The 27,009-nt window shown below is 41.3% G+C and overlaps 1 protein-coding gene across 1 annotated transcript in view; it reads right to left on the bottom strand.

The window, feature by feature from the left end:
* Window positions 1-27,009, bottom strand: part of FGFR2 (fibroblast growth factor receptor 2) — a 139,211-nt gene that overhangs the window by 34,576 nt on the left and 77,626 nt on the right. Inside the window, exons 7-9 of the mRNA XM_066621940.1 lie at window positions 13,198-13,388; window positions 8,374-8,518; window positions 5,944-6,140 (exon numbers count right to left, since the gene is read on the bottom strand). Of these exons, the coding sequence (XP_066478037.1) occupies window positions 5,944-6,140; window positions 8,374-8,518; window positions 13,198-13,388 (533 nt within the window). The remainder of the gene's footprint in view (window positions 1-5,943; window positions 6,141-8,373; window positions 8,519-13,197; window positions 13,389-27,009) is intronic.

Genomic DNA, 27,009 nt, shown 5'->3' with positions numbered 1-27,009 from the left:
AATTTCTGGCCACTTCCTGTTTAATGATGTCACTTCCAGCCCTCAGGAACATGATGGGGAGTCATGGACAACAGCCAAGGAGATCAAGGGAGCCACTGGCCGGAAAAGTTTGAGTACCACTGCCTTAATGCTACGGAACATATGCGTAAAAGCAAGGAAGAATATTCTGCATTCTCTGTGTCTTAACTGAACTGATAAACATAGATTTACTACCCAATTTTCCAAATTAAAAAAAAAAAAACCTCAGAAATACAACTAAGTCTTGACAGAAAAAAATACAGCATACCTCAACAAAAAAGGCCTGTTCAAGTAACCCAGTAACACATGCCTGTTAAACAAAACACTCTCTGTTTTTCTAACTCTTTCAGATTTACAGCAAAAAGTATGAAACTCTACCCCTTAATGTACAAAAACTAAACAGTTACATTTAGGAGTAGAAGGAACTGAAAATATAAGTAGCCTTGCCCTCTGGAAGCCATTATTATTTTTTTGTTGTTGCTGCTGCTGCTCTTGGTTTGTTTTTTTATAACTTTAGCATAAAAATGTATTGAAACAATGAAAATAGGAGCAGATTTCCTTACAGTGCTTACAGTTTATCAGTGGTAGTGGCTCAAAACATGAAGTAACAGACATAAGCACTCCAAAAGCTACCAGAAATTTACAGATGATCCTACTGGGGAATATTCTCATATGCTTTTACAAATATAAGAATGATTATTATTAACAGTATTTATATACCGCTTTTCAACTAAAAGTTCACAAAGCGGTTTACAGAGAAAAATCAAATAACTAAATGGCTCCCTGTCCCAAAAGGGCTCACAATCTAAAAAGATGCAAATGAATACCAGCAGACAGCCACTAGAACAGACACTGCTGGGGGGAGGTGGGCCAGTTACTCTCCCCCTGCTAAAAAAAGGAGCACCCACTTGAAAAAGTGCCTCTTACCCAATTAGCAGGGGTTCACTGAACACTGAAATGCCATCCACTCAAAAATCTGCAATATAGAAAATAATGTTTCTAGTTTCACATAACATAGTGCGCATTGCAAGGCTGAGTTACTTTTAAAATGCTGTCTATAATGCAGTTCTATAATATAGTAGCATTATGCATCTCTAAGCCAAACGATGAAAGTAAGGCCTTTTTTACTGGCACAGGAAGAAACAACGGATGAAGGAGGATTTAAGAAACAAACAACTTGGGATAACTGCCCTTAGTATTATGAGTGCTGAGTTTATGATGTTTCATGGTCTGACTACTGACAGATGTATTATATACCAATGGCGCTTCTCTGTTAACACCATGTGTTCAGGTCATCTTGATGCTTTCATTCCACAGCCCCATAACCTTTTATCCAGAAACTGAAACACATCCCCTCCTTCTAAGTGGGCCTGGGTTGTAAAACTCTCTATAGTAGAGAATGACATTTTTCAAGACATTTATGTGTGAGTATGCATGCATATTACACACATACGTACATACTCCCACACACTTTTAACATCCCACGTATTTAAACTAGATAAGAGCTTGTTGTACAACTGATTAAGGGATATTTAACAAACATACAGTGCAAGATAACTGTCCTTCGGGTATAATGTCAGCAAACGTTACTCTTGACATTCATGTACTCCCTATTTGCCTTTTGGCCTTCTCCTTCTTTCTCTCTAATAGCCACACCTCTCTTGATGCCTTCTGCTAATTTGATTCCATGTCACAGAAATCCTGTCCTTACGTTTCAAAATTAATGTTGTGCTTTGGTGTCCTAAAGGATGGCCCTGCTTAGGGGCAAATGAGAGGTCCTTGGATTCTACATTTTGAGGGCCTTAATTTATGTAAAATAAATGTAAAAATGCAATTCTTTATGTTAAAGAATGTAAAATAGCGTGTAAAACAAAAGGGAGTGGCCAAAACTCAGTGGTGGACCAGGTGCTTTGCATGCTGAAGGTCCCAGGTTTAATCTTCAGCAACTTCAAGCAAGGTTAGAAAAGATAATTCTCTGAAACCTTGGGGAGCTACTGCCAGACAGTGCTGACAAATATTGAAGGGGATAGAGCAACTGTCCAGCTAAGCATAAGACAGTTTCTCATGTTCCTAAATCACAGAACATCTGGTCTATACCCCAGTATCTAGTGACTTTCTGTCTCTAAAACTCAGTTGAAAGGTTTGGAAGTCTTTCCAAGTCCCAAAGGGCTTGATTACTGCATAAAGTAATGTGATGTTTTACATGTGTTCACATCTTTGTGTTATATCCAGCATTATATAGACAATGGGCGAATCACCACCATGCCTTTCTGTTTAGTCTTAGAACCACAGTAGTGGAAGAACCCATCCACCCCACTTCACTACCATAAGACAGGGCTTCACTCCCTGCCTCAAGCCATCTGTACTGTGACAGTATGGCACAAGCAGAAAAGAGATACATGGCTGAAAGGTAGCCAAATACAAACAGTCAATCTGACCTGGCAGAAAATTTCTCTCTAATGTCAAATATGGTGATCAGTCAGATACGCAGCATAAGCAAAGCCCAAAACGTAAGCCTCCCACAAAGAAATAATATTGGTCAACATTCACTTTCAGCTGAAGAAATCCTGAAGAGAAAGAGGTAGGGGATGCAGAATCTAAACAACACTGTTGGGCTGTTTACGCCACCAGAACAAGCATTCCAGCGGCATAAACAGCTTTACTGCTGACACAAGCGTGACAGTGCTCGTGGGCATGGCCACTGCCACAAGCAACCAGGTCCGCACAATTATGATCACCAGGTACCCGCTGCCAACAGTAAGACTGTGCAGGGATTCGGAGGGTGGCAGGACAGGGATGGATAGAACAGGAAGACTGATAGGGTGGGGAAGGCAGATCAGGCCTGGGAAGGGGTCAGATACAGCGGCATTGGTGCTTGCCAAATCCTAACCCCCTTCCCTGGCCTGATCCGCCTTCACCAGTCAACATGAAGTGGTGCAGGTCCACGTTCATCCATGATGGCAGAGGGGGCTTACCCAATGTTCCCACAATGACACCTCCAGATGTCAAAACTCCCTCAAGGGATAAAGCGGAAGCCACATTAGCATCACTGTATCACCATGCAGGGAGTTAGGTAGGATTGAGCTGCTAAACTATAGCATTAGACAAATGTGCCTATCAATGCAGCCTAGCAGGTGGAAATTCATCACACCTATAATGAACAGCATTTCAACACACCTTCTGTTTACAACAACGAATAACATCTTCTGTTTACGAACAACGAACAACATTACTTGATGAGTAAAATGCCAACTTCGGAGAGGTTCCCAATGAAGTGTGATATGTCATCAAGCAAATAAGGCCAATATTTACGCATAACCTAGTATATATAAATAAGCACTGATATTAGATGAGTTGAGAGTTATCATTACACATCAGTTCATAAAGTTCCCAAAACTCTGCAGTCAACTACGCGTAGTATTACTTTGGCATAGTCAACAGAGTCCTATCCACGAAAGACTTCTGCAGCACGTTTGAAAATATTGCAAAATTCAGTTAAACCTGCTTAGATGAGGGGGGGGGGGAGAACTGAATATTTTTATTAGTGGAAAATAACCTGCAAAATAAAAATGCAGTTCCCTTAATTTTTTTAGTCCAGATTTCTTTCCTGATATTGTTCATTTAGGTTTTTTTTTCTTTTTTTAATTTTCACGTACCAAGGATTACAGTACTAAAAATTATTGCAATTTAAATCCAAAGAAAAACTCACCAGTGACATTAAAAATGATCAGAAAGCACATTCCCATTAATTATGTACCAACTTATATTCAATTCTTGAAAGTCTTATTTGCATTGAACACACATATTTTGATAGGGATCTGTACAAAACCTTGTGCAGAGACCTCCTAGCAATTACAATTCTAAATTAAGCCCTCCCCAAACATTTCTAAACGTTGAAATATAAATTTAGAAAGAAAAGCTGGAGACAGAAAATGCCCCTACCTGAGATACCACACATCAAATTACAGTTTGTTTTTCTCTCTCCCTTTTGACTCTCCATGGCATAAAATGGTAAACATTTAAATATAACCTTGAGGGTGGACAGAATGCGAGAACCTGAGCTGGTTTGGCAACTGATGATCTACGACAAAGTCATGGTGACTTGCTTAACAGGTTTGCACTTTCTGGTATGCTCTCCAAAATCTTCACATTTTCAATGATGAGTCAAAGTTAGAAACTACAGTACATTTTTTAAAAAATATTGATGCATATTGCCAATGTATCTAATAAACTCATTATAGATTTATTATTTGAGGCTACCTCGGTCTCAGGTAATGCAGCTGCAAAGTAATTCACCAAAAAATAGCTTCTGTGAAAGTGGCAACTCACAAGCCGTATACATTTCAGCAGGAAAAGTTCATCCCTATAGTGAGGTGATTTGGGTTGCATCAGTGGCAGACTGCATGGAGGTCAGAGGGCAGCAGTGCTTTCCCCCTTCCCACTGCCACCACCTCCTCCAGCCAGCCACGAATGCATTCCACACTGATCTGCTTTCTGCCTGCTAAAAGCGAGCAGAAAGTGGATCGCTTGCTTTCTTACTTTGCTCGCGGTGCCATTTCTTCAAACATGGAAGTGCAGGGCTTTGATCTGCAGGGACCACGCGAACGAAGGAGCTACATCATTAGCATGGTCTCTTTAAATCAAACCAGAAGTCCTGCACTGCTGCAATGGGGAAAGTGCATGAGAAGAACAGTGAAGTGACTGCTTTAAGCCATTTCTGCCCAATGTTGCATATATGCAACAGGGACCAAATGTGTACACCTATGGCCGGGCAAAAATGGGCTTAAAAAATTGTAAATGTGCAGAGGCAGCAGACTCAAAGTAGCGCCAGGCAGCATTCCAGTTTGTACCACCACTTTTCTCTAAAATGCCTCTTTAAAGACTGAAATAATTCATTTTAGCTTTGTAAGAGAAAAAAAACTATTTTTGTCACATTATCTCCATCTGTTTCTCTTTCCCACCCTATTCAAAAACAACTTATAAACAAAAGTACACCTTTCTTCTATCATTGTGGTAGTGGTCGTAAAGGTGACCTTTTTTTAACAGAATATCTTATCCAATCAAATTTTAGTACAGTTCATATGATCTGTGAGATTTCACTATCCAAAATAATGCAGGATCACAACATTCACAAACAACAAAATATATATATTGTTAAATGCAATTCCTCTATGGGACCAGACATACACTCTCAACTCTCTTTGCACAAACTTTGCACAAGGCTGCTGGAGTAGTAGAGAGGAAAGAAATGGAAGGGGGAAAAACCCCATCCTTCCTTGTGGCACGTGTTGTGTGTCAAGATCCTTTAGCAAACTAGATTATTTCTGTTTAGGTGAAGACTATGTGTCCCGCCCTCCACACCTTTGCCTGTGGCACCAGCTAATTTGATAGTCTTCGACTCAAAGGAAGGGACCTGGAACTTTTCCTGGTGTGTCTGTTTGCCTTTTTAACCATTCTATCACACTCCAAAGCCTGCTTTGACTTTGCATAGGGAATTTAATTTCTTTCTCCACTTTACAGCTTAGACAATTTTCAGCTAATAATTTACAGCAGCCCTAAAGCTAGCACTTTATTTGAGCTGGTAGCTCACTGGCCAAATCATGGAAGAATACAACCTGAATAGTCTTAACTGCACGTTAAACAGAATAACTTTGCTCTACAGTCACAAACTAGTGGAAGAGCAGGGTGTCTCCGAGCCTCTGCAGTGAGTTCTTCCTTTGCCACTGTTCACTACAGCATTCTTGAATCTCATGGCTTGCAAATCAGGGACTTGTGGAAATTAAGCAAAGTTGAGCTGCTGAACTCTCATTTTACCAATCAAATGCCATTTTAATCTACACTGAACCTGATACAGAAGGATCTGCTGGCTTGTTTTTCAAGGGGGGGGCAGTATGTTTTTTAAACTCTTTATCTACTTTCTGTTACCTGTCTGCGCAGAGGAATTCGTTTAGTCAACTTGTGCACGGCAGGCTGGCTACTGAAATCCGGCTTCTTGGTGGTGGATCTCATGTGACACAGGACAACTGTCACCACCATGCAGGCAATGAGGAAAACCCCTACGCAGTAAATGGCTATCTCCAGGTAGTCTGGGGATGTTGGATACGGTCTGTCTTCTACTGGAGCTAGAGTGCAAGTTTGAAGGAGGAACAGTTATACCAGAGAGCAAAACAATCAATAGCACAGGATATCAAACAACATGGTAGTGTATCACATCTTTAAAAAAACTATCAAAACTAGGTATATGAGATATGGAATATCCACTGTGTTTAAATAGTTGCATGGAAAGGCCTGCTATGCAAACTCTTTTCAGATAATTGTCTTAAGCTGAGCGTTGCCTCATGAATTCTGCTTTTCAAGTTACTTCTGCACAAAATCACTACAGTGTTAATAGCTGATCCTATTTAACTTGAAAATTAAAGACTACACGTTTGAATTACGCCTGTGATCACTTTTTCTATTCATTCTATTTTTCCTCTTTAGCCAAGCAGCTTGAGACAGGAAAATGGGCACATAATTCACTCCAGATGAATCAATATTTATCTCAATCTCCCCATCTTTGGCCTGCAGCAAATGACAGGTTTAGTAAAATAATTTTTAAAGAGCATTGTATTTAACTCTATGAGCCACCTGAACACACAATGAAAGGCAAACAAGCACTGAATTAGCTAGCTGAAAAGCAAGGCTTATGGGACACTAAAGCATAACAAAGTGTAGGCATGAACTAGCTGGGCTTAAGCATCCAAATACTTCTACAGAGAGTCAGGCCAAGACACTCTAATATGACAAGTATTCTCTTTCATTTAGGCCAGGAATCACAAAAATGCCACACTCTCTAAAACTCAGCAGGAGTTGCGTTCCAAATTATCTTTTAGCAACTTTGAAAATTGTAGACTGAGGGTGGATTCTTATAACTATGTCCACGGTGTCTCGTCATATCTGCAATCACACACTGGTTAAGAGTCACTGCAAACTCAGGCTTGTGAAAAGGCTCAAAATGTTTTCGCTTCTGCAAGACTGCAGAATGGCAAGTTTGACTTCTTTTTTTTAAGGCTTCTGTTTTGTGATAAGTATTAAGAGGTATTTCCAGTTTGAAATCACTATCAGGATGGTTACTTTCCATCCCAAAACATTCCACCTCACTATAATTATAGTAATGACAATCAGCCTTCACTAGCCACTAAGAAAGCAGTGGGCATCACAATGGGTTCTGATGTTTTTCTGATGATCTTGCGTTAATAAGAGATTTCATTCAAGCAAATTGATTAAGAGTGGTGTTTAAGCACTTGCAAAAATGGAAAGAACACTGGAAGCAGAGGTAGCAGCGCAGCAGCCTGAAACAAGAACTGCCTGTTTAGTGACGAAGGTACTTTGGAGTTAATAGTTAAATAGGGCAATAAATGTGGGCCATCTCAAACACTATGAAGACATCCTGAGAACAATTCATACAGCAGCACAATACAACATAATTTTGCAATGGGCACATGCAGATACCAAATCTTCGTCTTAAAATATTAAGGTTTAGCATATACCAAACAGCAAGTTTCCTCAAAAGCAAACAAAAATAAAAACCAGCCAAGGCAGTTGAGCTATAGTTAAAAAGTAAGAAAATTTCATTAGTGCAGACATCTAGAACTATTTTATTTTGCCACATTTTAAGGCAATGAAGCACATTAATGTATATTTCTGCTAAAAACAGAAACAACATCAATTTGAGCATGACGACATGCTTTGCAGAAGGGGAAAAAAAGCAAATTAACTAGCCATTTGCTTAGAGCATGCAGTATTCAAAGATACACCAAGTTGATTCCAAAGATATATATATATTTTTTTAAAAACCTGCTTCCGTATTCACAATTCAGCACAGCAAAGTTTGACAGATACAAAAGTACTCCCGGGCAAATTTGACTGGGTTGAGGTTTTTGATAAAGCGCGCTACTTTAAAATCCACCCTTTAAAATTTTTAAACTTTTCAAGGAATTCTAAATGCCTCTCAGGGAGACATTTATGATGTTTGACTTTGGGTATCTCACTGAGTGTCACAAAAAGACTTTTTATTTCAGACTGTAATACACATTAAGGCTGCAATCCGATGTCCAGTTTCCTGGGAGTAAGCTCTATTGAACACACTTACTTCTGAGTAGACATGCATAGGATTGCACTGTAAGACAAATAAAAATGGTTCAAATAAAGTTTAAAAGCACCTTTCTAAGTCAAAAAGTGCTCAGAATTCTGTTTTCAGTCTTTTAAAAGAGATTAAAAGCCCATTTTCTGAGACATAAGCTGTGCTAATTTGATAGCAATCAACAATGAAGCAGGAAGGGGAGGGGGAAACCACTGAAAGATAGCAGTATATACCTGGCAGAACTGTCAACCATGCAGAGTGAAAGGATATCCCAATAGAATTACCCGCCAAGCATGTATACTCCCCAGCATCCTCAAAAGTTACATTCCGTACATAGAGAACCTCAATCTCTTTGTCCGTGGTGTTAACACCGGCAGCCTAGAAAAAAAGGGAAGCAAGAGAAAAGCTAGACATTATAGGAATTCTTGTGGATGGGAAGTGGAACCACGGGGAGTTTGGCACTTCAGAAGAAACAACCGTGCACAGCCGTGGGGCAATCCCATCCACAAAGCCTTCAACCAAAAGGCAATTACCAATAGATCCCAGCTCACCTCAGAGAGGAAGGAAACATCAACACCCTTCACCAAACCTATACTCACCACCTACGTAAGCATGCAATCAAACAACATGGAAAAATTCACCCACAAAACATTTGAATTTTTAAAGTTATATTTACGCAAAGCAAGATTTGACAACAAAGTTGACGACAAAAAAGGGACAGTCTGTAACATTAAAAAGATGTCCTTGAAATTAAGAAAAGGAAAGCTTAGAAATAAGTGGTGAAGAGATGGAACCTAAAAGACAAAACCTCCAAAGGAGATGTGTTCATTGGACTTTGGGTGAAATGCAGCCCCAAGAATTTATTATTTGCTAAAATATGTTTATTAGGCTAAGGGGAAAGCACGGCACCAAGTGTCTCATGGCCATGAAAATCAAACCTGAGCCCAATTCTCTGGGTGTGTCTACTTATGACAAAACTGGGTTTATGTGGATTTGATTTGTAAGTATGTGGCCAAAGTCTGCAAAACTTTGTCCAGTGATGGCTTGGTCAAAACATTTTATCTTCTCCAATGAAATTAATGGAATTGATATGGGCCACCAAGAGCAGCCCTTCTTCCACTAGCCCTTCTGAGGACTGCTTGGGTCTATTTTCCTGCTACAGCTTCTCCGTAGTGAATGTGACAATTCTTAACTCTATGAAGTGTAAAGCAAAGTATACAATAGGTTCCTTTAGTGGCCAAAAACAAACAAATGTAAAACTGAACAATCGCTGTAAAGTAGCTTTAATGCAACACTATAACATAAATTAGCAACCCAAACCTTCGGGGTGGCTGCATTGCTAGAACTTGCATGCCAGTTGCTCACTGTATGGCCATTGCAAAATACGGTGCAGCATGGCCACCACCTCAAAAAGTGAGTGGTGGTAGGCGGGGCGACGCTGGCCAATGCAGGAGCCCTGGCGCCAGTAAATTGGCAGGGGGGGCAGGCAGAATGGGATGGGTGGAACAGGGCAGACATGGAGAGGTTTTCAGCGGCAGTAGCTCTTCTAGTATTCCTTCCCCCTTCCTGGCCCTGATCCACCTGCCCAGGTCCACTCAGACTTGAGCCAGCAAAATCACTGGTGTAAATCTGAGCAGACCCATCAGGGCAGCAGAGGCTTACCCCAGGGCAAGGGAACAAATGTTCCCTTACCAGGAGGAGACGGCCATGACTGTCCCTCCATAAAATGGTGCACACTCCAGTAGCGCAGCTGCATCAGGGGGAGGGATTTTCATAGGATTGGGCTGAAAGTACAATAAAGACTTCAATGAAATAAGATGGGAGCAAGTCACTTATCTGTCAAATTTGACTTATCTGTCAAATATATGCTTTGCTTTTCATTTCAAAAGGATGATTTAATATACTTTCATGTAATGATAGCTTATCACAAAATTAAGAAAGTTCATGAAAAACTGGATGAAACATGTAAAGTATCTGTGTTGCTCTGGAGATAAATAATCAATAAAGCACCCTCAGGTAGATGGGCTTCTGTGCATTCGTATTCAGTTTGCTACCAGACCGGAAAAAAGATCTAGCATACATTTCACATGCAATTACAACTCAGCATGTTTTCCAATTCCAGCTCGTGGCTGTGACTTCCAGAATAGTGATTAAAGATACGTAGACAAAGAGGGAATGCAGAATTGAGGAAGACGCAGACTGGTCAGATGATAATCCTCTAGATCAGTGGTTCTCAAAATGTGGGTCGGAACCCACTTGGTGGGTCGTGATCCGATTTCTGGTGGGTCGCAAAAAACTGGCAGCAGCCAACTTGGAAGATGGCAAAAGACGTAGGTGGCACCATTTTGGAAGTGGGCAAAGCCTGGGTGTTGCCATTTTAAGCTTCCCAGCATTGAGATGTAACTAAGAGCGGCTTGCACATGTGCAAAGAAAGCTTTTCCCCAGCAAGCATGCTGCTGCCTTCCAGCTGGACCTCCCTCTGCACTTAGAAGCTTCCCTCAGGGGGGCCAATCGCGGAGTGCAGGCTTGGACTGCAGGCAAAGAAGGACCAGGAGAGACATGGACAAGCCAGCCAGGCTTCTTCCCACCACCCTTTGTCAGCATGGCTGCCTTGATGGGATGGGCTGACTCGGGGTTGCAAAACAGAGCAGCTCCCCCCCCCAATGCAGCTGGACTGGGCTGGAGAGTGTAGGCGGAGACCTGAACACAGGGCTTGGGTAAGTAAAGGCAGACCCGTGTGATGTCCCCTCTTGTGAGCCTGCTTTGAAAGCAGCATCACTGCCGCCGCCACCCCACTGCCGTTCTCGTCCACTGCATCGCAACCTCTCTCCCTCTCTGAAATTGCCTGGAAGCCACGATTCTTTCCTGCCTTGGCTAGCACATGCTCTCTTTATATCTTTGCTGGGGTGAGGGGGGAACCCTGGTTACCTGGCTGCCAAGAGAGCAGCCAGGAAGGGGGGGGTAGGAGAGAGGGCAAGCCTGGCATGTGGGGGGGAAGCACCCAGGGAGAGTGCTGCTCCCCCAGCCGCTTCTCTGATGTGCACCCTTCCCCTCTTCTTACTTCTCTCTTAGGCTGCAATTCTGTCTACTCTTACCTGGAAGTAAGCCCCATTGCCAATAATGGGAGTCAATTCTGAGTAGACGTGCTTAGGCTTGGGGGAGATGAAGGGAAGGGTCCCTGCTTATCTTTCTTCTGAGGGGGATACTACTGTTTTTATTTCCTTTATTTACAAAAGCTCAAGCTACTTCTTGTATTGGGATGCATGAGTAGGGTGTCTCTGGCTAGTGATGAGCACAGTATCAATAGCCACATTAATGTTTGTTAGTTTCAAGCGCAATACAAGAAGTAGCTTGAGATTTTGTAAATAAAGACAGAAATAAAAACTGTAGTAAATAAATACACAAATATTTTGTTCCAGATGGTTTATTTTTTGCTTGATAGCAATGGTAGAGAGGGCAGGGAGAACTGGAAGAAGCTTCTGAGCTGGAATACTGTATCTTGTCATTTACAGTTTGTTTCTAGACAAAAACTTCCTGCTTGTTGACATCACTTCCAGCTCTGCCATCACAGTGATGTCACTTCCTGTTAGATGATGTCATTTCTGGCTATGACATCACTTCCAGGTTGCTGACTTCACTTCTGGTGGGTCCCAGACAGATTGTCATTCTCAGAAATGGGTCCCGGGCTAAAAAGGGTGAGAACCACTGCTCTAGATTATCCAGAGAGCAAACATATATAAACACAAATGAATTCCTCCAAGCAAAAGAGAGACTACAAAAAGCTTCAGAACAGATGCTAAAAATACACACGCAGTATTTGTGGGAATTTTTCCATGGCTACTGGAGTAACACCAGTTGCATCTCCAAGAGAGGATTATAAATACACCAAGGTCATGGAGTTATCGTACAAGCTGCCTGCAGAGTCCCAAAGCACCAATTTTTTTCCAGCTTCTACATCTAGCTTTCTTTAACAGACTTTGTTACCTTTATCTGGTAGAACCATGAGCCAGGCAGACTGGTTGGCCTCCCCTATATAATTGGAGACCTTACAAATATATTCTCCAGCATCCGCCTCTGTCACATTGTACAGTTTCAGCACTTCAGCATTGGAACTATTTATCCCTGAATGCTAGAACAGACCAATAGGAGAACAATGTAACTGCTGCCCCAAATGTAGACACCAACATGGTCCCACCACCAACACACTCAAAAGGAGTCTTCCATTTAACTTAAACACTGGTATTGAAACATGGTACATAAAAAACAACAACAAAGATTTCTTACAAATTATGATGGGGCAGTTTAAGATCAGCTGAAAGTAACTGAACAAACAGTTGAGGATGCCAATTCATTAGATTCTTGGCTCCACTATTTCGTTTCATAGGAGAATACTACTTTAAAATGAGCTGCTTCTGTGTAACAAAAATCAGGCAAATGAGACATTCTTTAAAATGGTTGCCAACCCTAAAATAATTGCCCTATGGACACTTCACCACACCACAGTGGTGAAAAGCTGACATCTTGGTATCTTTGACATTCAGAAAATCCAGCACTGCCAACAACCTTTGGCAGCAAATACGGTCATTACTGAAGGACCTTTAATGCTTTCCCAGTCTCTCAATATCAAAGACAGAGTAGATTTTCTTTGGTTTATTTTGGACACTTTGCCAGTGAATAAATCTCAAGTGATGTCAAGATAGTGGCATTGCAGTTCTTTTAGCAAAAGACCATGATGAAAAATAAATAATAAAACAAATTATCTGCCGAGAAGTAAAAGCCTTTCTGAAAGCTGAAATAGAAAAATAACTTTTGCTTTTGTTTATACAGACAACTATATATTCCAGTATATTTATGGGCTGGCAAAGATAAAAACTTCTGGGTCATTGTACATATTCTATCCCAGTTTTAAAATGGATGGTCTCACTCAACAACCTATTTAACATTTTAAAATATGACACATTCTCTCTCTCTCTCTCTCTCTCTCTCTCTCTCTCTCTCTCTCTCACACACACACACACACACACACACACACACACACACACACACACACCCCTCACCTTTAAAACTTTCAGGTACGGTAATCCATCTGGCCCATATTTACTTCCATTCTTTTCGGTATGTTTTATCCACTGTATATGAGGTTGAGCATCACTGTAAACTTTGCAGACAAACTCTGCGTCACCCCCGACAACCGCAGTCGTATTTGCTGGTAGGCCAGCTTGTAGGATAGGCCTATGTGGTGATCGTTCTGTCAGGAAACAGAGATGGAGGGGGTGAAAAGAGAGAGAGAGAGAAACATAAAGATGCAGAACGAAACACTGCTGCCAAGAAAACTGTTAGTGAACTTGAGCCAAAAAAACCCTGTAAGCCTGTTGGCTGACTTCACTGAAATAACGCTTTAACCAAAATATAGAACAAAAACTCTGCTTCAAAGGAGGTGCTTGAATATTACAGTTGAAGCGTTGTACAAAGACTATCTTTTAAAAAAGAAAAGAAACTATGGTACAGAGCACAAAGTCTTATGGAGAGAACATTTAGGGCACAACTTTAAAAACTTTTTTTTTTTTAAATCACAGAAAATGTTCCTTTTATTGGCACTGACATGAAAGCACAGGTCAGTTGTTTTGTCCCCTGCTACTTTCTTGCTTTCAGAAGAGACGTTACAGAAGTCCCACTGCGTATGCACCCAGAGTGGTGGTCTTCTGGGACATGCCCATAGCTTGCGACTCTTGCTCCAAGAAATAACTCCTCCTCCAAAGGAAGTCTTTAGCACCAATGGTGCAAATGGTTCTGAACATTTCACAGCAGTCTTGGTACCCCTGCCAATGAGCCTGCAATTTGCAATCCTCTTCATACTGTGCTTACCACACATCCTCTAGGTAGCCAAGGCTCATTTTTCCAGTCTGCATTTCTAGAATATCACTGTTCTCCATTAATACAGGGACTTGAGAATATGGTACCACATTGTTTGAGCAATATGAATTGAGCTATTTCACGTTCATTCAAAATGAATGCTAGTTTTTCAGTGGCTTGCCTACTGAATTGTCACACACACACGCCACCGAAAGTTCATAGTACATTAGTACTTTAAGTAAATCTTTTAAAAAAAAAACAAAAAACCCTTTCAGCAGAATCCCAGTTTAATTAAAGACATCATAGGACAGCCTTGGAAACTGTCAACTACCTACAGAGTACAACGAACAGGAAGCGTGGAAGCTCTCTAGTGTACATCATTGAAGAACTTCAATACTGAGAATGCAAGCTGAAAGTTCAGCCATGTTGGATTATTCTTTTGCCGTATTCTAAACTCAGCTACCATAACATTCCTTGGGTCAAAGTTGCCTGGGGAGATATGTTTAGTTGATGCTTATTCAAGACAATCTTTTTTTTTTTTTTTTTTTTGCTTCAATCATAGTGGAAGTAGTGCAGCCTCAATCTTCAAATAGAAAGTTGAATGACCATAAGGAAAATTTCAGCCAAAAATAAAGATCTACCCTATTGGAGTTTAACAAAGTTTCATCACAAGCTCAAGATGTGGTTTAAGGAGTCAGAGACAAGTAAACTGTTAAGTGAGGCTACTTGCGCATAATCTACCACAAGATAAATTAATCTCTAGAACCTATTAATAATTTGTCACATTATCAGGCAAGAGCAATAAATTTTTCATTTAGAAAGAAATAAATAGAAATACAAATAATTTTGAAGTATTTACAGTGTATAAAAGTTTTATAATACTCCATATTTACATTCTCCTCATAAATTAAAAGAGACCATTTACACTAGAGCTCTCAACATGTTTTCTGTCACTTCTTAATCCAACAATTTCTGTAACTTCAGATATTTTTGCCAGTTTCCATACTTTATTCAAGAACAAGGGACTTTCCAAAGCTCACAGTTCATGAGATCATTCTGTGGTTTCAGGCCTTAAAGACTTGGTACCCAGTGTAAAAGGAACAAATTATTCAGTTCAATTATCCAACATCACAAGATCATGTCCATTGGTCTTCTTCCAGGATGGACACTTAGGGTAATACTGCTGAATTGGCTTGTTGGTCAAATTTGTGCTTAGTCATCAATCTGAATTCTTGCATAGCAATCCTACAGTATTAATAGTTACTTTAAGAGACTCGCTGCCCAATCCTGTTCTGGGCTTACACGGATAGATCTAGCTATCTGTCAGCATACGACTCATTCTGGTGGTACAAAAGCCTCACCACAGTCAACAGCTAGAGGCCCTGCATGCATGCCAATGGCTTCCAGGCATTCCACTGGTGCAGGTACACTGGCAGCTGGGCCAGTTCAGGAGAGGATCAGGGTGGAAACCAAGTGTGGGAGGGTGAGGATCTTGGCAGCAGCAGTGCATTCCAAGATTCTATCCCTCTTTTATTACCCAAACAGGCCCCCTGGTGCACCTCAGACTTATGCAGCTAAAGAGCTGGTACAGGGCCAAGTAAACCCATTGGAGACCAGGCAGCCTACAGGGAAGTAAAAAAGATTTTTACTTACCTCTCCTGGACTGCCTCTCAAATAACCCTGCCCCCACCAAGACCCAACTCCCTTGCAGGAGCTGCACTAACCACCACACCACTTTGTTTCTCAGTGAACATGAGCAAGTGCCTATGCATCTGAGTACGAAAGAGCGCATATATCTACCTTCTCTTCAAAGTGAAGGATATGAGCTAACAAGAAGGACAAATCCATTGTACTTCCTGCATTTGCACATATATTTTTGACATCTAAAGTCACTCTGTGTCTTTCCTTGTCAGATGTAAGAAAAATACAAGGTAAAAATAAACGTTAAATGCAAATTACAGTTTAATGCATAAGTTACTATTTTACGGCCTTGGTGAAAATATATAAAGCTTTCTCCCTCTACTAAATAAGCTCAAACTCCATCTCCCCAACCCCTCTTTGGGTACAAAAACCAGCCAGCATGATCTCCCTTTAATGGAAACCTTACACCATCTTCCAAAACATATTACTATTGCCTTCAGTATAAAATGAAACCTTAGAGAATATTATTTAAAATGTTTTTAGAAAGTCAGTAGGCCTCATGTTTCATTTACCCACATCAGGGTTTGATTTCCTTTGTGACCTTACTTCTTGCCCTTAAATAAGCCCCCCCCCCCAAGAGTTCCAAAACAACATAGGGGGAAAAAATGCTATGTTAACATTAACACACACAATGTGTTTTATCTCCTGAAAGTGATTTAACTTTTATCCATGTATGTCAGTGACTATTCACATACAGAATAAGAGGCATATAGCAGCTGAACGGATACAGGATTATAAAGTTTTAAAGGTGGTAGTGTGTGAGTGTTTATGTGCATGTAAGTCACTGGCTGTGGACGATTAAAAACAGAAAATATTGTACAAAAGTTTTAGATATTTGGAAAGTTTTAGAAATAAATAGTATAGAGCAGGGGTGCTCACACTTTTTTGGCTCAAGAGCTACTTTGAAACCCAGCAAGGCCCAGAGATCTACCAGGGGGGAAGGAAGCGTCTGACAGACACCCCCTTTAATGTATGGAGCCCCTGCTGGAGTCTAGTCAGTTTCGTGAGTTTTGTTGCTGCATGCCTGAAGAGCAGCTAAAGTGTCAGTTTCAGTTTAGTGTCAGCTAAATATGTCAGTTTCATCTAGTCACTAGACGAAACTGACATATTAACAGTTTGGAGAGACAGGGCTCCGCGATCTACTCATTTTGCCTCGCGATCTACCTGTAGATCGTGATCGACCTATTGAGCACCCCTGGTATAGAAGCAGTTAGAGCTGTTCAGAAACTTATTCTATGGCAAATGGCTTACACAGGATAAAACATTAACACCTTAACTGGGTTTCAGCTCACTGTCGGTGGCAATCCAGTTGCATACACAGAGAATTAGGCTTTCTGCATTACACCCACTAAAATATATGGATGTCCTGATCCTGCATATAGTGAAAGAAGCATGTCAGAATTTGTGGACCCACCCTATGCTCCTCAAGCGTAGCTGAAATTGAACATCCCAGTCTTTTCTATCCCAGTGCTTTTAACCTGTAGTGTTTCTTCCAAATTGCATGGAGAACTACTAAACCAATGTACACACTGCTGGTAGAAATCGATATGGAGAAAACTCAGCATCATCTGGGAGAACGACAAGGTGAGTCATGTCTTTGATTAAGTCTTGCCCTGGTGGTGAAGGATGCTGTTTTAAGATGATGAATGTAACTTATAGACTATACAGTATCTACCATGTGAGAGGGGTGAGGTCGAGTCTGGAGAAATTCCAGGCATCTGGTTATGTTAGAAACTGATTAATATTCTGTTACTATGAATTTTAAAAAATATCATCTTAACTACATACAGGCATGATGGCCTAAAATTTATGATTCTGTCTGCTAGTAATATGAAGCCTTTGATAGTCCTGCATAAGGGCATAAATGATAGTGCTTTAATTGAAGGGCAGTGATGAGAGGTTTGAGTCCCACCCGAGAAGAGCTACCCAGGTATGTATCAGACTCAGGGCCCAATCCTATCCAACTTTTCAGCACCAACGCAGCCGCAATGCAGCTCTGAGGTAGAGGAACAAACGTTCCTTTACAATGAAGAGGCTTTTGTGCAGCATACATCCCATTGGCATGGCTGCATTAGTGCTAGGATAGGATTGGGCTCTCTATTTACTTATTTAAAAAGACTCATATCCTGCTTTCCTACAGCGCAAGGGGGTTAATAAATTCACATTCCAAAAAAAAAGAAAACAAGCTTAAAACACCATAAAATACATAATCAAACACAACAAGCAATCAATAAAATTCCAAAGCATCAGTGCACACTCCATAAATTCCCATAGCATCATACAGCAGAATGCAAGTTAATAAACTAATAGATGTCAGGTCTATGTTCTGGATAAGGCAGAAACACAGCCAACAAGGTGGTTCAGGAACAGGTGCAGATTGCTGGAGTCAGCAGGATCAGCAAACACCTGTGACTGCCTCACCCTGGGTGTGGCTTAGCCTACACTGATTGGCCACTCCAACTACTTAATGTTTGGTCTGTTCAGCTTCCAGTGCAGCAGTAGGAGTGTAGTAGGAGACTACTGAACTGCTGCCAGTAACTTGGGAGGCTGGATGTGAGTATATACATGTTGTTACTGACCATGGAATGAACTTTGACTGTGTATCTTGGAAAACTGATTTGGATTTGTTGTTTATGGACTGACTGCTCATCGTGCTGACTAGGACTGTTTACTGATACTCTACCTGTCATAACCCTTGATCTGAAATATAACCACTGCATTCAAAGAACTCTGCTGGTGTATGCTGTTTTGTGTGCCTGCTCATCCAAGGTTCCATACAACTCTTTACCAGACAAAGGGTTGCAGCTCTATCAATAGAAGCACATGTCTAAAATCAGACAGCTAAAGCAGCATTAAAACCACAAAAATCATAATTCCACTGGCAGCAAGATTAATAACAACTCACACATACCCCCACCCTAAAATGCTAGCTGAAATAAAAATGTAATTGCATATTCTACTATGTCAGTTCCTTGGGCCATTTAGCTCAATGCTGTCATTATTGACAGAGAACTGTTCCTGGTTTGGGGAAAAAATCTTCTAGGAGGGCCTTCCCAGGTTTACCTGCAGACGGAACCTGAAGACTGACGGGGAGCTTCCGAATGCAAAGAAGTTGCTCTATCACAGAGCATACTGCCCTTCCCCTAAATGTCAAAGCTATTCTCTCTGGTTTGAGCCAGCATGCATCACCTGCTGATCCCCCCAAATTATCTAATTGTATCATTTAATAAATGTGACGTATATACAGCTAGATGCAAAACATGGCATAAGGCCAAAATTAGCAGTACTGGACCACTGTCTCCAAGTTGCTTCTGCCAGTTTTAACAAATTTTTTTGCAAAACAGCCCCTGCTCAGTGACTTCTGAAAATGTTAAGATCTGTTGAAGTGTATGGCTCTTTCCAAGAGTCCAATCTTGCCTGTGCATTCTGACTAAATATGGTCATTTAAAACATTAAACAGTACATTGCTGTGCAGCTATTGCTATACAGACACGAAGTGGCGGTGATAAGAGACACTGACACATTCCTGAAGAATAAAAGCTGCATTTAAGAAAGGATCTCAAAGACAAAAGCTAGCTCTGAAATATGAAGTGGTGCTAATGTATGCTAAGTAAATATATAGGCTGTTTGAGGACCAATAACACCAAGGTTCTGCATATGAAAAGAGTTAAAGTGAATCGTTATTAATTTTTCATTCAAATCTATAAAATGTTTGCATTAGAAAAACACACACAAACATTTCAGAGCTCTCAGTTTTCCAGTGCTGTAAATCCATCAGATTTCAGTATATTTATTCTCTTATTTACTCCTGCACAATAGGTCAAACGGACATTTGGGAAATAAATCTTTACTAATTGAACACTGAAACTTTATAGCTTTCCATTTTGACCATTTACATGGCTTGTTTGCATAAAACACGCCAACATAATCTCTTGTAATAAGGAAAATAGCTTTTATATCCAGAAAGATGCTGGGCAATGTAATCTATAAACCACTTGCTGGCTCAATGCCTTCGATACTGAAACAATAAAATATACTCATATACATTATTTGAAACTCCACAGAATTCAGTTCCAAATTCAATGCAAAATCAGGAATCCAGGGTTCCCCCCCCCCCCAATGAAAGAGGCCACTGTCAATTATATATTCCAGGGGTGCCCAAACTCCGGCCTGGGGGCCACTTGCAGCCCGCAGGGGGTCTCAATCCAACCCACGGGGATCCCCCAGTCTCCAATGAGCCTCTGGCCCTCCAGAGACTTGGTGGAGCCCATGCTGGTCCAACACAACTGCTCTCAGTGTGAGGACGACTGTTCAACCTCTCACCTGAGCTGTGGGATGAGGGCTCCCTCCACTACTTGCTGTTTCACCTCTGTGATGCAGCAGTGAGAGCAAAGGAAAGGCTGGCGTTGCTTTGTCCAAGACCTTTATAGGCCCTGAGCTACTGCAAGATATTCATTCGTTCATATAAGTTCCATCTCTATTGATTTATGTAAATTTATTCAAATTTTAAATGTAAATCGACTATTTTCCCCCGCCCCCAACACAGTGTCAGAGAGACAATGTGGCCCTCCTACCAAAATGTTTGGACATGCCTGGGATATTCCATTAATGGCCCAATCCCTATTAAAGGACGCACCAGCAAAATGTGTGCTCTGCCAGTGAACACTGTCACAAAAGCACCATAAAATGCTTTGCAATACCACAGAGAGCCAGCATGCTGGTGGGAAAGCCAGAGACTTCCCACATGCACAAGTGCAATACCACAGAGAGCCAGCATGCTGGTGGGAAAGCCAGAGACTTCCCACATGCACGAGTGGCCATCGGGAAACCTACCAGACAGATGACCAGAGGAAGGGGAAGGCGAGGTGAGGGCAGAACGAAGATGAGATGGGGTGGGGGGTATGTGGATCAGGCCCAGGAGGGGTGTGGGATTGGCAGCGGTAGCATACACCATTTCCTAACCTCCTTCCCAAGCTTGATCTGTCTGCACACATCAACTCAGCCTTGCATCAGTGATATCACTGGCACAGGTCCAAGTTGACCCATCGCAGTTGTTGGGGCTTTCCCTGGGATAAGGGGACAAATGTCTCCTTAACCCGAAGAGGACTCCAGCAACCAAAGATCCCCATAGGATGCAGCATAGCCTGAGCCAGTGCCACTGTGTCACCACCCAGGGATTTAGGTAGGATTAGGTGTTATTTGGGGAGGAAAATGATAGAGAAAGGGGTTAGGTATTAAATACCAGAAAATGGCCATGTCACATGTCTGGAAACATAATACTGCTCTGCATTGATCAGTCTATATTCCTGACAGAGTGGCAGGGACATGGATCCCTGCGCTGCCGTGTGAATGTATTTGCCTTCCTTATGCGTGTAGCTATGTTAGACCACTGGCCCATCCAGCTCACTATTGTCTCTACTGACTGACAGTGGCTCCAAGGTTTCAGATGCATCTTTCCAGTCCTACTTGTAGATGCTTCTAGGATCTGAATCTAGAACCTTCCCCATCAAGGACCCTTATCACCTCTCTCCTTCTCATATTACCCTTCTGCCCATGATCAAGCATTAATTTTCAATTATTGCCAATTATTACTGGCAGGTTATATACTCCCTGGTCACGTGAAGTATTGCAAACTGCCTTTTTCCACTCAACACAATGGAACTCAGAAATCAAAGCTGAAATCCTATATACACTTTCTCAGGTCTGAATCCCATGGAACTCTGTGTCTCAATCACCTTATTCTGAGGGGACTTGCTTAGCCTAGTGCTCTAAATGACCTATGACAGCCTGACCTGTGTGAAATGGTAGGAGTTAAACATTACTAATTCCATTGTATTTGCTCAGTGGTATGGAAAGGCAACGAGTTCTGAGTGCCATTTTTGGAATAAGGAGGTGTAAGCAAGTGTCTACATTAATCAATACCATGTGCTATATAGTAAAGCCAGGGAAAGCCTGAGAGTTTGCCATTAATAAGATAAACCTGCATTCTATACAACTGTAGGCTCCACAGATCTCCAGTTAAGACATAACTAATGAACTCTATTGTTTCAGTCATGTTTTCAGCATTCACGGGGGGGGGGGGAGAGAACGACCTATTCCTTTCCTTTCCTTGGAAACAGAAAGTCTGACATTTCTTTCTTTTCTCTACCAAATTTCCAGAGAAATTAAAAACAAAAACAAAAAACCAGAAAGCGCTGTTGCCATTACGCAGTGCAATTTGGGTTTTCAGAATTACTTACATACTTTGTTTTAGTAATCCTTGCAATCCCTGAAAATCAGCATAATTATTCACAAAGAATAGAGACCTTTGACCACTCTGTGATTTTGTGACCAAGGTGAGATTTAAGGTCGCTGAGTCAGCTCATGGCTGAGGTAAAGATGATATACCAATACACAACCAATTTACCTCCTTAACCTGCAAGAAATCCTGACTCTCATCATTAGGCAGAGAAAATTAAAGAGCTTCCTTTCCACCAGTTACAAATCTGATAAGTTATAATCAAGCAAAAACATCAAAACAACATTTCAAGGAATGTTAATTTGATTTTTAAAAATCACTGTAATGTAGTCACATGGACAACTGGCCTATATTTTACTATACTGAATCTATGTGTATGCCTGAAGTTCTCTCTTATTCACTTAGAAATGCAGGATTCATAAGGATTTGCTGTGGGTCAATAATTTTCTTTGCATGAGGAAAAAAACTGTCAGGACAGAGGTTTCCAAGTCCACCTACACATGCGCACACACCCACACACAGGTCTCTACAAAACTGCTTGCATCAATGGAGTTTGTGCCAAGGCACATGGAGACTGTGGGTCCAATCCTATCCAAATTTCCAGTGCCAATGCAGACCTGAGGTAAGGGTATAAATGTTCCCTTGAAGAGGGAAGAGGCCTCCATGACTGTTCCCCAGCCACAGGATGCAACACAAGCCCCATTGGCACAGCTGCATCAATGCTGCAAAGTTAGATAGGATTGGGCCCTGTAACTATTAACTGCAGTACAATATACATCTAGATACATTCATTCCCATTCATCTCAATAGGGCTTCAAGGTTATGTAACTACTCTAGACATCAGTCATTACCTTTCATGGAGATATCTACTAATCCAATTTCATCAAGAACACTTCCTCAGTTTGGAGCCTGTGTGAGGGAAGTGAATGCAAACTATGCTCCAAATCATTCGTCACATATATGAGCATCACTGACTTATCAATCAACAGATCTCTGCACTATTCAAACTCCTTTACAGATCAGCAATCATGTTCATACAGAAAAATTTTTTGAAATGATAGCATGTGTGCATACCATTTGGAAAACAAGAGATCAGCGGACATCACAAACCATTTTAAAATATTTCATATTGTTAACTGTTGGTGAATTCAACTTTACAATGATCAGAAGAAACAAAGACTTAAACACACTTGAAATGTTGAGTGTGTAAGTGTGGGGGTGTGAGCGCGCAATAAAACATTTACAACTCCTATTCCTTCTGCTGTCTAAAGTCTCATGCCTAAACATCAAAGTATCCTTATCTAGGACCATCGGAAAAAAACGACAGCATTGTTTAATCTTACAAGAAATTTGCCTGGCAAGTTCAACTTGTACCTCTGTCTCTACTTTCATCACTGATTTAATCTTTTGCAGCATTCAGGAATCTGTATCTTGACAAAACTCTCAAGCATGTTGACCGTGGCTGTGATCCAGAGGCTCAGTCACAATCCTCATGCCTACCAATTTTTTTAAAAAAATTAATATTCCATTCTTGGCACTTGCTGCCTTAGAACTCTTCCAACTGATTTTAAGCAATCAAATCAGATTTGATTCCATACCTCTCTAGCAACAGCAATCCTTGATGAATATATTTTTTTCTAGCTGGATAATATCTAAGACTACAGATGGCCAACTTGTTCATTCTTGGGGTTCACTGTATTATTCAGATATCATCACAGATGGAAAATCTCTACCACAGTGCTGGCATAACTGAGCATGTGCACTCAAGTGCTATGGAGTCATCAACTGAGTGCAGGGAAGGAAAGGCTGAGCAACAAATAAGCTTCTGGAAAGGCCATCCTGCTTTCTGAAAGATCTGCTGAGGCAGATCATCAGTGATCCTTTCTCTTTCCAGAATCCTCATGAGAACATTCAAATACAGTCAAATGTACACAGAATATACACAGACTTGTTGTTCATTTTTCTTCAGGTGAAACTGTGAACAATGTTTTCAACCACACACCGTAACTCAACGTTGGCAAGATCACCAGAGATCAAATATAGCTGCTCCTTTTGACCACTCCTTTTCACAACCATCATACATATTGGGGGAAAAAAAATGAACAAATATGTTCCTGCTATAGTTTACTCTATCTTCTAGGGTAATCTTTTGTTGTTCTCAACCCCTACATTTTCTACTATTGAAAAGATTTACTGATGATCTGCTTGTTGAGCAGATCATCAATTGCAGTGGTTTAATTTGGGTGTTGCTTTGCTACAGCTGTGAGCAGAGATCTTCTCCAAAACGTCACTGTCGTTGCAGAAGCCTCCTGAAGCTTTCCTGATACTTTAAACCAGAAGCACAGTTTCTGGGAGGCTCCAGCGCAGTCCTAGAGACGTGAAAGGCTCCGCGCATGGGGCATTTGCCCTGCTCATTTAATGGCAGGTCTGCCACTGATGTGTACCATTTTTTATCGTTGCAGCTCCAGGTATATCTGAAGGACATTTTCTTCTACTTCAAGTCAACATTTAACCTGCTGTACAAGAGAAATTCTTCTAGAAAAAGACAGTATGATAAGGAACAGCTTTCCTTGCTGTTACCAGCATCTGCTGTGCAGACAGGGAACCAAAACAGATTCTGCTCAGAGTTCCCAAGGCCAGTAGCGGACCTCATGGAGCCCTGGGGCAGGTCCGCGACATGCCGTCCCCTCTGACCTGAGGGGACACCTGCGGAACAGCTTGGATGAGCAGGCGGAGGGTGAGCAAAGGTGGCAGCATCGGATGATGCGACGAGCATGGCATTCGGGGCTTTTGCCCCTCCTACCCCCACTCCAGGTCCGCCACTACCCAAGGCTTGAGGGGATCAAATGTGCTAAAGCCTTTTCCAAATGCACTCTCAATGGATCAGATATCAGCTTGTACTTTTAGTGGAATCTGTCTGATATGTAACCAAGTCACTTACCCCAAACCCAGAAAAAAATACAGTACATGCAGTTCAGCATAAACAACATAAAGCGAATAATGGCACTGGAGAACATTAAAGAAGCAGATTTAAGTTAGGACCTGTTCAGAGCCAACTAGTGAGTACAAAGGATCTAGCAAAGTTGGCTATGATCTTCAAGCCATTCCATTAATGTCAGTCCCATTTAATTTTAAGGGAAATTACATTGGTGTAATATAGAAAAGGTTTAGTTTCCCAATATACTCTACATCCAGGTTCATTAAACCAGCATCAGAATAAGAAGGAAACAATGAAACACCAGCCAGTCAGAAACAGCAGCAGGCAACATGAATGTTCTTGTTTCAAAATGCTCAGTTGTCATCACTGCCTAATGGTCTTAATACCAGTCGGCCCTTCATGCAGAAAAACCTATTGTTAGGCTGCCACAGTGCACATTTCATCAGCTTTCCCAGAGTAAAATGTGTCTCTGCTGAAAAAAGGCTGTGATGTCTACCCTGCTAATCTTGGAGTTAACCAATGTGATCCCTAATATGGCACAGGCAGAGTCAAAGCTTGAGAGCATCTGAGCAAACACAAAAAAGCTTTGCTCAGGGAGGGAGACTATTAGAAACATAATCATGAATAGTGTGAGAAAAAGGTTTTTCGTTTCTTTTTAAAAAATAAAATATAAAAAAAACATGTTTGGATTGAAAAGGAATAAAACTACTTCAGATTGTAAACTGCATGACTGATTTTGCTCAGACAAGGTTGGAAAATGGACTGGGGGGGGAGGAACTCATTCATTGCAGAATTTTTTTCAAGTTTCCAAGTGCCCAAGTAGTAATAGTAATAGTAATAGGAATTCTAGGAGGTGAACACTGAATAGTCCAACCCATCTACATACAATCTTACCAGGGTACTGGGGGGAAGGGGTCATTTTGCTCAGCATTAAGAGAGCATTCTTTGCCCAGAGAAGGTTCCAAGTTCAGTCCCTGACATCTGCAGGTACAGCCAGGAATGACGTCTCTGTGAAACCCTGTAGAGCCACCACCAGTCAGCACAGGTCACAGTGACAAATGGTCTAATTCAATATAAGTCTGCTTCATACACTCATGAGCTTGCCGACCACATTTAGGGCACAATCCTAACCAACCTTCCAGCGCTGGCATAGCTGTGTCAGCGGGGCATGAGCTGCATCCTGCAGTTGAGGGGCAGTCATGGAGGCCTCCTCAAGGTAAGGCAATGTTTGTTCCCTTACCGCGGAGTTGCATTGCCCTTATGTCAGTGCTGGAAAATTGGTTAGGATTGCGGTCTTAGAGCCACAACACTGAAATGCCAAATCTGATATGAGTAAAGGGAAAACAGATGGACTGCATAATGGCTGTGGTGGTAGGAAGGTTAAGTAAGTCCCCATTCCAGCCAAGGACTGTCCTAGACCAGGTGTTAATATATACCTCTGGTTTTATATAATTACATACATGCTACAGAACTAGTTCAAAGCCATTTCTTTTCCCCACCCTTACCACGATCACACAAATGCAGTGATAAAAAGTAGCAACTTGAGAGTATGGTAAAATACAACATAGAGAACTGCATGGAGAGTACAGTCTGGCGTTGTGCATTGCTACAGGATAAGAACCCTATGGTGGGACATATCAATGCCCTAATTAGTAGTTGATCTTTGAATATGACACAGAACTATAAGACTGTCTACCCCACAAAGATTTAAACTATGTTTCCAGCTCCTAAAGGAAAGGTCATACAATTAAATATACTCAACTCACTGTACTCTTTTGATGAACTCTGGGTAACTGAAATTGAGAAAGGAGTATAGCCTTACTCACACTTACAGAAGTATGAATATTTACAGATTGATGGGAAGGTGCCTGGAGAATCCTGTCTATGCCATAGGTGTGCTCCTCTCTCCACAGGCAGAGATCTTCCATGTGAATAGTTGCGCAAGGCATGCTCATGGTGTTCTAGTATACATGCAACATTCATGCACTATACAGCATACTATAGTGCCTGAACACTATACTATAGTTCGCTTCAGTGCATAAGAATTGGGACAGGGCAAACAGGTGAAATATTGGAGAACAAATGAGCATGTAGGGAGGAAGCAGGTGGGAAGTGGGGAGAGGTGGTATGTGATTCAAA

Source organism: Tiliqua scincoides, chromosome 3 (assembly GCF_035046505.1).
Source record: "Tiliqua scincoides isolate rTilSci1 chromosome 3, rTilSci1.hap2, whole genome shotgun sequence".
Classification (NCBI taxonomy): domain Eukaryota; kingdom Metazoa; phylum Chordata; class Lepidosauria; order Squamata; family Scincidae; genus Tiliqua; species Tiliqua scincoides.
The sequence above is the reverse complement of the archived record's forward strand: the minus strand, read 5'-3'. Positions and strand labels throughout refer to the sequence as shown.